Here is an 11,542-nt window from a genome sequence, read left to right as displayed (position 1 = left end):
TAGAACAGCAAAACATTTCAGCTGGAATTTCAGCTGTTTCGAGAGACGAAGTGTCCGGATGCTGAGTGTGTGTAACACTGTAATTCGTGCTAAAGGAGGATTTTTCAAATATACGTGTGTTATTTATAACTTTGTTGGGTAAAAGTAAATCTTCCACACTTTAAATGAAATAGTATGTTAAATCGAACATGCATGTGTCTTTCAAAAACCATTAAAGACCGCACTTTTCACAGCCACTTTATATCATTTGAATATTCAATTATGTATATACAAACAATACTTTACTGAAAAACCAGACAGACGTGTTACTCCAGAAGTTGGGAGAATAAAACAAAAATGGGAGATAATTCTGTTCAAAAAGCAACTGATAGCCCTAATATAAAGCGCATCATGTCTAACAAAAAAGAAATCAATCAATCACAGAGTTACAGTTTTACAATCTGGCATTGAAAATTACGCAAAATTAAAACCCCTTCAAGATGTCGCGTCTAGCGCTATTTTCAAAAATATATATTCAAAAAGCAAAATCTCAATGATTTTTCCTTTTCACTTTTCCCTTTACGTTTTCCTACAAGTAGGTTTGCAAAATCCTGGGAATTTTCAAAACTGGAAATGGGAATTAAATGGCAATAAACTGGGAATTGACAAAATGACTGAAATGTAGTTGAGATAAACAAATCTTGCAGGATAATTTCAGTTAAAACCTCCAGATTTAATGCAATTTTAGTTGAGATTCTACTTCCGAATTCGTCAATCACCTGCACACAGCACACACTTGCTGCTGGGTTACTGAGGCCACGCCCCCCTACATGCACCGTGCATCCATCCATCACATAACACGTATCGTTTCTTGAATCCTGCACACAAAATAATGTCGAAAAGATGTCCATGTAGGCGAGTTTTTACGTAAATATTACACATTTATGTTTGAAAATGCCTAGTGCTGTGTGTAAGCGATTGTGCAACAAAATTATACTAACAATTAATTATGGAACATTTGCCAAATGCAGTTCATAGAAATGATCTGGAATATTTTACCTTCGCAACCTACAGGTGACTCGTGCACTGTTCTGCTGCCGTCCTCGTCCTCTTTTCCATCGTGAACGGTTTGTGCATAAAGGTTGTGTTTCTCATTCAACATCACACTAAAGCACCGTCTAGGGGTCCTGGGGGTAGTGACCTACGCATTGTGTTTACTCATTATTGGGTCTCTGTACGAGCCGCATAAACGCCGTTATACTCTGTTGCTGGTCCACAGCAGACGTGTCCTAAACCGCACGTCGTAGGTCTGATGAAACTGTCAGAAATATCTCATTGTGATTCTAGCATGGACGTGTCCTTAACCAGATCACAGACGCCATTACATTCCAGTCGTACTAAAGTCACACAATCCGGATCATTACTGTCCCGAACCGCACACTCTTATTCACTATATAAGGCAAATAAACACAGAATCAGGCGAGCTGTGGTCGTGTCCCAAATCACATGGAAATAATTCGCCATATAAACTGTAATGTAAAGTGTTGTTATGAAGACCATGGTTGTGCCCAAATCTATTTCACTGTATGGGGCAAGTAAACACTAGAGAGAAGAATTAAGGACATTAGGACCATGGACGTGTTCCAAAGCACACACCATAATTAGGTCATAGTGGACGTGACACAAAAACCACATGGTTAAGGCCGTACAGGAGAATTAGGCCACTGTGGATGTGCCCAAACCACACACCCTAAAACGTCTATACTCTTCACTAAATCACACATTCGGTATATGTTTCACCTCCTTATAATACATAGCTATCTTTCTGGATAACATCGTTGTTACGGCAACAACGGTCTCATTGGTTAATATCTCTGTAGCTTATAAATAGTTCCTACAATTTTGTTTGGCTGTGCAACGGCAAACAAAAACAACAACAAAAAAAGCCTGTTGTCATGGTTACAGTTAAACGTTATTACATAGTACCCAGGGCATACGTTTTCATTCAAAGATTTCTGCATAATCACAGCTTGTCAGCCAATCAGGAGTGAGCGTGCCAGAGTGTGAATTCGCTGAAAGGTTTTGTTGGTTTAAGAGTATTTGTAGCTAAAGTTTCAATTCGTGTCACCTGAACTGGAAACCCGCCCCAAACTATCTGATAAATAGGTAAAATGTAAATGTTTCCATCGACACATCATTAATATGCATGCTTTATCTCTATCTTTCTAGTTGTGGATCTGGTGTGGTTTGTGGTTCTGGTCATGTGCGCTGTTCTGTCCAGACGGCACCAGATGGGTCACATGACCGATGCCCTTGGTCACGCCCTCTCGGAACAGCAGCTTGGCGCCGACGCGCAGGTACTCGGGGTGCTTCAGGAAGCGGAAACACACGACAGCCCCCTCGCCGGTGCGCAGCTCTTCCTGCAAAACACGCACGCAAATGCTCTCGTTTATCATCTAAACCCGCTGCACGACCACACCCGCTTCCCCAACGAGCTAGTGACGAGAAGGCAAAATGGCCACGCCCACCTTGCCGAGTAAACACTCCACCGTGGCCGTCTGCCGAACATTTCCTACATGGACCGTGACCTGGAAACCACTGCGGAACGTCTTGGCGTGAAACAGCAGCACGATGGCCGCCTCAAACTGCCAGCAGATCGTAGGGTTCATCTTAGGACTCACCATAACCATGCCCTAACACACACACACACACACACACACACACACACACACACACACACACACACACACACAAAACAAGTGCTACGTTTAATTAAGGACTCATAACTAAAACAAATCTAACAGTTATTAGAGTGTATAAACCTTTGCACATAGCAGTAGCTACACGTGAACGTTCACCTTGCGTAGCAGCAAGCGGTCGAAGTTGCCGAGTGCCAGCGTGGCCGCCTGTCCGGCTCGGAGAACCCTGCAGGCCGAGCGGTTCCTTTGCATGCTGCACACCTTCAAGCACAGGAACTTCCCCTCATCTGTAGGCCCCACCACCAAGCGGTCTCCTTCACGACACACACCGCTGTGCACACACACACACACACACACACACACACACACACACACACACACACACACACACACACACAGAAAAACCTTTACAGGGACACACTGTTTAAACAGTACACATCTTTATGTTCTTGGGTTTTTTTTAAACAACAAAAACGATTTGTTTAAACGAAAACTAGTGCCAATAAAATTATTTTTGTTTGCTTTTGTTTAAGACAATTTTCTTGCATTGTGACCATTTTTATTTGTGTTGGTTGTTAAAGATTGTTTTTATTTGCTTTTATTCGCTCTTGTTGTAACAGATCGTTTACTGTGACAGATTAGTTTACATTGATATGACAATAACAAACTATAACGAACTTTAACTCACTAAATGAACTGGATGTTGGGAAAGACACCTGAAACCCATAGTGTGAGGGGGTGGCGCAAAAAGGTGTGTGGGAGTGGCCCTTACCTGTATAGTGTTCCTCCCACAACTGTCCCTACATCAGGCACACTGTAGATCTCATCAACCTGTAACACACAGACACCTCAAAACAGTTAAAAAGAAACAAAACAAATAAATACCTATTTTTGTGTTACACACAGCTAAATTTCTCGATATGTGTGTTACATGCTTATAATAAAGTTGCAAAATCATTGTATAGTAAGTTGTTGGGTAAATATAGCAGGTGTGTGTGTGTACCTGGAACTCAGTGAGCTGCTGCATGAGCTCCTCCTGCTCTTTGCTGTTGCTGAGGGGCGGCAGAATGTTGAAGAAAACTTTCAGCAGATCCAGATTCTCCCCTGAAACACTTGACAGCGTGAAGATCGGCGTGATGCTGCACCCAAAAAAAATACAGAAGAGTCCCAGACGATAAATATCGCTTTGTAAATACTGGTGTGTATAATAAACGTGTATTTAGCGTGTACCTGGAGGACTGGGCGAAGCGCTGGGCGGCGGTGACGGCGTCGTCGCGATTGGAGATCAGCATGGGAACCTTGTTGCAGCCGGGCAGCTTGAGCAGTCTTTCTAACTGGCGCACAGTCTTCTGGACAGCGCCGCCCACACACACGTCCACCTTACTGACCACCACGAACACTGGCACCTTCAGCGCCAGAGCCAGACCAAGGTGCTCCCGCGTGGTGCCCGCTGACCAACAGGAAGGGGGGGGCACACTGGGTTAATCTTCTAGCAGGTGAGGAGATGCTAACCATTCGGTCTGGTGATGACTTTTTTGGAAAGATTTTAATATCTCGGTTTTGTGGATAAAATGTGATACAGCATGATACATTTTTACCAATTCATTAATAAATGTGTGCAGTGATCAGAATACGGTTCTTGGAAGTTCTTTGCCGTAAAAACTTCCCCTCAGGTTTTGCATACTCAAGGTACCGTTTGTTACAAATGTGGCGCGAAAGCTTCACTCACCAATTCCTGTGTTTGCACCCACCACCAGCATGGCAAAATCGGGGCAGTAGCTGGTCAGGCCAAAGATGGTGGTCTTTAGGTACTTGTGATGGCCAGCCAGGTCTATGAAGGTAATCATTTTAGACGAGCTCTCGCAGATCTCCTCTGCTGTGCGAGACTCGCTGTAATTCACCACCTGCCAATCAATTTCTGACTGTTACAAAACACTTACACTGGAGAGTCCTTAATAATCCCCCCCTCAATATAAATTATTGTATAATATTCATAGAAGCAGTTACTATAGAAACGATCACGTATTAGAACGTGTGCGTTTATATAAACCTGCGATTTGCAGTGTCAGAGTTGATTTTTATGGTCAATCCGAAGTGAATATCCGTCATAGGTCTCACCTCTCCTTTGCTATTAAAACCGAGGATCTCGAAACTGATGCTGGAGGTGCGTCCTGTCTGGATTTCGTGCAGGTGCCGAAACAGGTTGAGACGAGCTCGGCCTCGCCCGTTATCTAGCTCGCCCTGCGTCAGGACACCCAGGAGAGTGGACTTCCCCGAGTCAACGTTCCCCAGCACGGCCACACGCAGGTCCAGAAACTATAAATAAAATGCTCAGTTTTTCGATAGAATCCGATGATTTTTAATAATTCTTAATTAACGTGCATTTGATCGCTGACCTGCTGGTTATCGGGAACTTTCCTCACAAGGACCTCAGCGATTGTACGGGGTTTTTCCGACTCATAATCCACTTCCCGTTCTCTCAAGAGCGTGATATCAGCACCGACTCTGCAATTACATATACATACTAGAGGTCAACCGAATAATCCGTTTTGCACCACCCGTAGTTGACTGCTGGAACTATTAGCTAGCCTGTCCGCTGTCATTACAAGAGCGGCCTCTAGAGGTGATTCGCTGACGCCACGCGCTGTTTGTTTTTAAACGCGAGACGGCGCGCTGCACGGAGAGCGCTACTTTAGATTTATTATTGATCATTTATTAATTATGTAATTATGTTGCATAAGCACATTTACGCGATCCAGTACAGTTTTTTTTTTTCAGTACTATTTTACATGGAGTGTTACATTTGTTTTTATTCAGTATCCATTTCATTTTCATCGCATTAATCGGTTATCGGCAAGTCCGAAGCAGCCCTATCGGTATCGGTAAAACCCACTATAAGTTGATCTTTAATACACACAAACCCAATGACCAACAACCCAGTTCATCACCTTATATAGCATATCATATTCCCTTATACGGTTATATTCGCATTGCTAACATTACAAATAACTGTCAATTAGAATTAAGGCTACGACTGCGAATCAGGGTGACTCCGTACCTCTCAGCCATCCTGCGCAGGGTGTTTATGGAGGCCTTCATGTCGTTATCGGTGAGTCCCACCAGCAGGCCATTGTCCTCGACGCCTATCTGGTAGACGGCCTCCCCGCGGCCCTCTTGCAGCCGCCACTTCAGCTGTGTGGCCAAGTGCTCGAAGCGGTATTGCGTCGGGTTCACCAGCTTCAGCTGAACACAGAACACAAGTCTCAGATCGTGTGGGAGCTGATTAGAATCGGGATGAATTCTACAAGTTCCAACACTTTAAGAAATGCAGTACCTTGTACTCAATATTTCCCTCCTCGGCCTAAAACACAATAGAAGGAATTATTATGGGATAATAAACAAATAAAGCTGAAACAATAAAATAATTAAAAGCACACTTGCATTCGTAACAATCGTCATTTTGCACCAGAAAGTTCGGTGTGGAGTCCTTGTTTGGCTGAGCTGTGAAGGATAATTTGATTGTGGGGTATTCGAGTTTTTGACCATACGAAGTGTGAGGTTGGTTTTGGGTAATTTGTCTGTGGCGATATTCACTTTTGGGTTTTTGAGTTGTGTTTGAGTTTTGGTTTTGGGGAATTTGTCAATGGGGTTCTTGGGTTTTAGAATGGTTTAAAACATTCGGCTGTGGTTGTGGTATTTGGGTTTGGAAAATTTAATAATAAGAATTTCTGGTGTTGCCAAATTTGACAATGGGGTGCTTAGGGACATATGACTCTAAGGGTATATGATTTGAGTTGTTTGGTTGTGGGGTTTTTTAGTGTTAAGGCATTTGGCTATGGATGGGGTATTTAGGTTTGGGAAATGTAAATGAGTTTTTGGTTTTGGAGCATTTGATAATGGGGTACTTAGAGACGTATGCTCTAAGGGTATATGTTTTGAAACGTTAGGTTGTGGGGTTATTTGGTTGTAGGGCATTTGGCTGTGTGGTTGGGGTATTTAGGTTTGGAAAATTTAAGTGTAAGAATTTTTGGTTTGGGGGCATTTGGCAATGGGGTACTTGGGGACTTATGGCTCTAAGGGTATATGATTTAAAATGTTGGAGCTTTAAACTTTTTTGATGGTTGGGGTATTTGTGTTTGGGAAATCTAGCAATTTTTTTATATCTTTATCTATGGGGCATTAGTTTTTTGGATCTGGAAAATATGAGCGGATGGAGTATTCTCATTTTAGGGCATTTGACCATGGGGTATTTAGATGCGATGGGTTTAATGGTGGAGGTACTTGTTTTAGGGACAGGTGAAGCACTTGCTTGAGGAATATTTTGTCTGTGGGGAAGGAATTTAATTGTAAGAGGATCTGGGGAACATTTTTCTCCTCAAATGTCCCCAAAAAGTATTTGATTGCTAAGGAACTGGGCTGCCCAATCAGTGTAAAGGGGCATCAGGGCAAAATCTAACATGATTCAGCATCAATATTTATCTTTCTAGTTGTGGATCTGGTGTGGTTTGTGGTTCTGGTCATGTGCGCTGTTCTGTCCAGACGGCACCAGATGGGTCACATGACCGATATTAATATCGATATTTATTTTCTAAAATAAATGGTATAATATTACTGAATTTTAAATGGTAGTTAGTAATTTAGTATATAATTTGCTAAATAATAAACAAACTGTTTATGTATTCTCTTTATTCACTTCTTTTATTTTCTTTTAGTATAGTATATAGTATTCTTTTTATATAGTAATAGTAATATTTTTACTATATGTATAGTAATATTTTAGAGTTATTTATAGATTATTTACCTTCCATGCTACAAGCTTAAACAAATCGCCTCAGAAACGTTGAGGTCACGCGCCGAATTCTTTGCGCGCGCGTTCACGCGAATAAACGGGTTTGGGTTTTTTGGTTGTTTTGGTTTTTAATGTCACCATGGGAACCCACCAGTGCTGGAAATTTACCTCCGGGGGCAGAAACGGCGGCGGCTCGTTGGCCTTTTTGCACCTCCGTCTCTTCCCCCTCCTCCTCCTCCTGTTCCTTCTGCTGCGGGATTTGCGCTTGGGTCCGTGTTCTGTACAGGATCCGGGCCCGGGATCGCGCGCTTTTCCATCCGCGTCACCGCGGCGCTCAGCGGGCTGCATTTCCACAAAGCCGGGACTCGGGCCGTGTCCCCTTTCCTTTATTCACTCATTCACTTTTCCCTCAGCGGCGTCCTGGAAGCTGAAACTGATATCATTCGGTGTAACGGCGAAACGCTTTGGTACCGAGAGCACGCGCGCGCGCACACACACACACCGTTAATGCAGCGCATGCGGCGCTGTGGCGGCTCGGGGTTGCCAGATTGGACTGAATATTTCCACAGTGGTGGACCTTCAGGTCCATTAAAACCTTCTCTGATCTCCTAAACTCTATTAGAATCACTGACTTACGTTTTAATGTTTTTTTTGTCCATGACTGTGTATTAATTTATTCCCAAAAGTCTGTTCTCTTCATTTCAAGCGTTTTTCTGTGTCTTGGACGACCGCAGTAGAATAATAACAAAGTGGAGATTTGGGGGCCTCTAAGGTCCTGGTGGTCCCATATGCCTGACAAGCCCTGAATCCGCCATAACAGCACCACTGATTCAGAATACGTACTGAAAGTAAAGAAGAAAAAATAATGAAGCATTGTTGTATTCTCCAATGTCCTGGGTTTGAGAGCCCTGTCCCAACCCCTGACGATGCCCAACTGGAATGAATGGCGCGTGAGCAGCAGGAACATCTTTATTTTTAAAATACATATACATCTTTATCTTTAAAAGGCCGCTGTGTATGAACAAATGCAAAGGCGCATAGGGATAATCTCAGATCAACGGGGGAGCTGTAGGAGAGAATAATAGATGAGTTATAATAAATAAATACCTCAGAAATAGTTTTCGATCAATCAGATGACTAACATCAACAGCGAATGTGAAAGAATGAACCATAAGCTTTAGTCAGAAACAAACATTTTTGCGATTTTTGTTAATTTATGTTGACAGGAGAGAAACACTCCAAAGTGTGAGTGCAGTAGTCTGTCAAAAAAATGAAATAGAGTTCATGTTCCCAAATGAATGCAGCATGGCTAACGTAATAACACCTGCAGCTAGCAAGAACAAGCCGTCATTGTTGCACAAGCGCTTTAAGCATTGTGGCTGCCAGGAAACCGGATGAAGTTTAACAGAACAGAACAGAATCCATGTACAAGCCTAACGGCAAGATGTCTGCCAGAAAAAATAACAGTATTTGACCAGAAAATAAGGCCTAAACCTGGCCACAAGCCTGCAGTCATTGTGGGAGACAGAAAATCGCCTGTAATTAACAATGACACAAAACCCAACGCCAACCATAAGCCTTTAGGCAACATGGCTGTCGAGCAACCGGTAGCTTTAAAACAGGACCTAAATCCAGCAACGAGCCTGCAGGAACCAAGTTTGTCAGAAAGGCAATGGTACTCAACAACAAAACAGGTCCTGAAGTTAGCAACAAGCCTAGCTTGTAAAGATGCATGTAGGTAGCCTAAATAAAACTGCACCTGAAACCATCAGTAAGCCTGTAGGCTGAAGTTTACCATGTCAAAGAGAGCCACACCACTGTGCTCGATTAGCAAGAAGCTGTTAGCTGAACCTGTAGAAGTTGTTTCTGCTAAAACCCTGGTTAGTTAATTTATTCATCCTTACTTACTGCTCACCTTTATCATGGCTTACAATGTGATTACAACATCCAAGACGTATTCGGCTTGTTCTATCGCATCATCTAAAACTGTCTAAAACTGGTCCCTGCTCTGCCTGAGCATCACAGCATCATACTGTTGATATGAAATCTGGCTGGATTTGCTCCACCATCACACACTACATTTCAACATTTCAACATTGTCAAAAACAGTTATATGCAGAATCCAACTTGCATTACCTTCCATTTAACGTTCATCTGTGTTGTAGTCGTCCGCCGCAGATCTGATGCTCGCCTCATGCTAGAATATTTCTCCACCATGGAAGATTTGCTGAGGATTATGAACCAGATTTTGCCACATGCCCACAGAGGGCAAATTCAAAACATTATCAGAAATCAAGGGTAATGTGAATGCTAGAAAGCAGGCTGTAAATTTCTGCATTCAAATTCTTCCCTATTGCCTCAGTTCAGAATGTGTTTCGGGGACCTGTGGATCCAATTATGCAGTGTATATTCAAGCAGCTACGACTATCAAGGGTTAAAATGTGATCAGTTTGCTTTCATTTAATCCCATTATTCATATATTTACTGACTCATATTATTGTTCTTGTTCTGTTTAAGGCTGAGTTGAAAAACGAACTCTGCCCTTCTACAATAGTTTGCATTCAACAGAGGCTTTGATTTAGGAGAGGTGTGATGAAATGATGAAACAGACACAGGCCTCACAGGAATCGTTTGTGAGGTATACAGTATACTGTAGTCACATATACTTGCTGTGTATATGTGACTACAGTATAGTCACAGGAAAATATATAATATAATTTTACAATTCCGAAATAATGAAGTTATTAATATTAGCGCTATTGTACCTCCACAGCCATATGTTACAGACTGTATTGTGAGAACGTGTGCATAAAATGCATTATGGGTAATACAATAAAAATGATTAGGAGCAAATGAAAATAAATATGTTTATAGAAAAGAGATAACCACTACACCACTGATCTCTCCATCCGCTACCACTAGACCACCGATCTCTCCCTCCACTACCACTACACCACCGATCTCTCCGCTACCACTACACCACCGATCTCTCCGCTACCACTACACCACCGATCTCTCGCCGATCTCTCCCTCCGCTACCACTACACCACCGATCTCTCCATCCGCTACCACTGCACCACCGATCTCTCCATCTTCTACCACTGCACCACTGATCCTTCCATTTCTCAGGGATAAAGGAATATCTGTATCATGACTCTTCTCTGCTCTGACACCAGGTGTTAGAAATAGTCCAATTTACATCCAAACAGCCGACTGACTATTAATCTAGACACCTCCTGACATTTTAAAACCAACCCTATTCAGCATTACCCCAAAAAAATCTGATAATATTCTCAGCCTCTCCCGAAAGAACCAGAATCAACATGTAAATATTGATAAAAACTTCAGAGCTCTGTTGTAAGTGCCAAATGCCCTAAATGTAAATGTACATCAGTACCATCAAGAATGTCACATCACAGATAAGAAGGTACTATGCTCTGCTCATCACAAGGTTCCTCAGCGAGCCAGTTTACACTCCCACCATCAAAGAGAGGCTAGAGGAGTGTGAAAACAAGAAGCGAACAGCTTAGGAACAGCTTTGTTTCCACAGGACATCAGTGGTAATGTATATACTAAACCACTGGTCAATATTCGCACTATTGTATTGTATTTACTGGGTTTTTATACTCTGCGTCCTGCAGAGGGAGACAGAGTTGTGGAGTTCCTAAATTCAGTTTTTAAGCACTTAGTGGGGAAACTTTAATAAAAAAGAAAAAGATGATAATGAAGACACGTTCAGAGTCATCAGGTACTATTTTTTCTACAAGATGTAAGATGTAAATAAAACTGAATGCCATGATTTGCAAATCACATAAACCCACATTTTATTCACAATAGAACTGAAAATATTACTTATATTGCTTAAAAAAACTTCTTTAATGTATTTTATGTTTCAAGATGCACCATAAATAGGAGACATTTTGTGAGACATGCTGCTGCCATTATCCTCAAAATTACCTTTTTTTTTTTTTAAATGGTAAATTTTCTCATTTAAATAATTCGCCATGTTGTCTATGTTCTATTGTGAACCCAGCCATTAGGGGGGCACAAGCCAGTGTACTCTTAGTGCCGGTCC

The 11,542-nt window shown here is 42.2% G+C and overlaps 1 protein-coding gene across 1 annotated transcript; it reads right to left on the bottom strand.

Annotated features, from left to right (window-relative positions):
* Positions 1-224: 224 nt before the first annotated feature.
* On the bottom strand, positions 225-7,998 carry gtpbp2b (GTP binding protein 2b). Its single transcript, XM_083550274.1, has 12 exons — positions 7,636-7,998; positions 6,013-6,039; positions 5,737-5,921; positions 5,075-5,183; positions 4,797-4,994; positions 4,408-4,582; positions 3,909-4,128; positions 3,682-3,817; positions 3,451-3,509; positions 2,838-3,009; positions 2,508-2,672; positions 225-2,399 (listed from the first exon to the last, which is right to left on the bottom strand). Exons 1-12 carry the CDS (start codon positions 7,813-7,815, stop codon positions 2,205-2,207), a joined length of 1,821 nt encoding a protein of 606 aa, XP_083406400.1. The 5' UTR covers positions 7,816-7,998; the 3' UTR covers positions 225-2,204.
* Positions 7,999-11,542: the final 3,544 nt, after the last annotated feature.

This window comes from Silurus aristotelis, assembly GCF_946808225.1.
Source record: "Silurus aristotelis genome assembly, chromosome: 9".
NCBI lineage: Eukaryota > Metazoa > Chordata > Actinopteri > Siluriformes > Siluridae > Silurus > Silurus aristotelis.
Note: the sequence above shows the minus strand (reverse complement) of the source record. Positions and strands in the feature narration are given on the sequence as shown.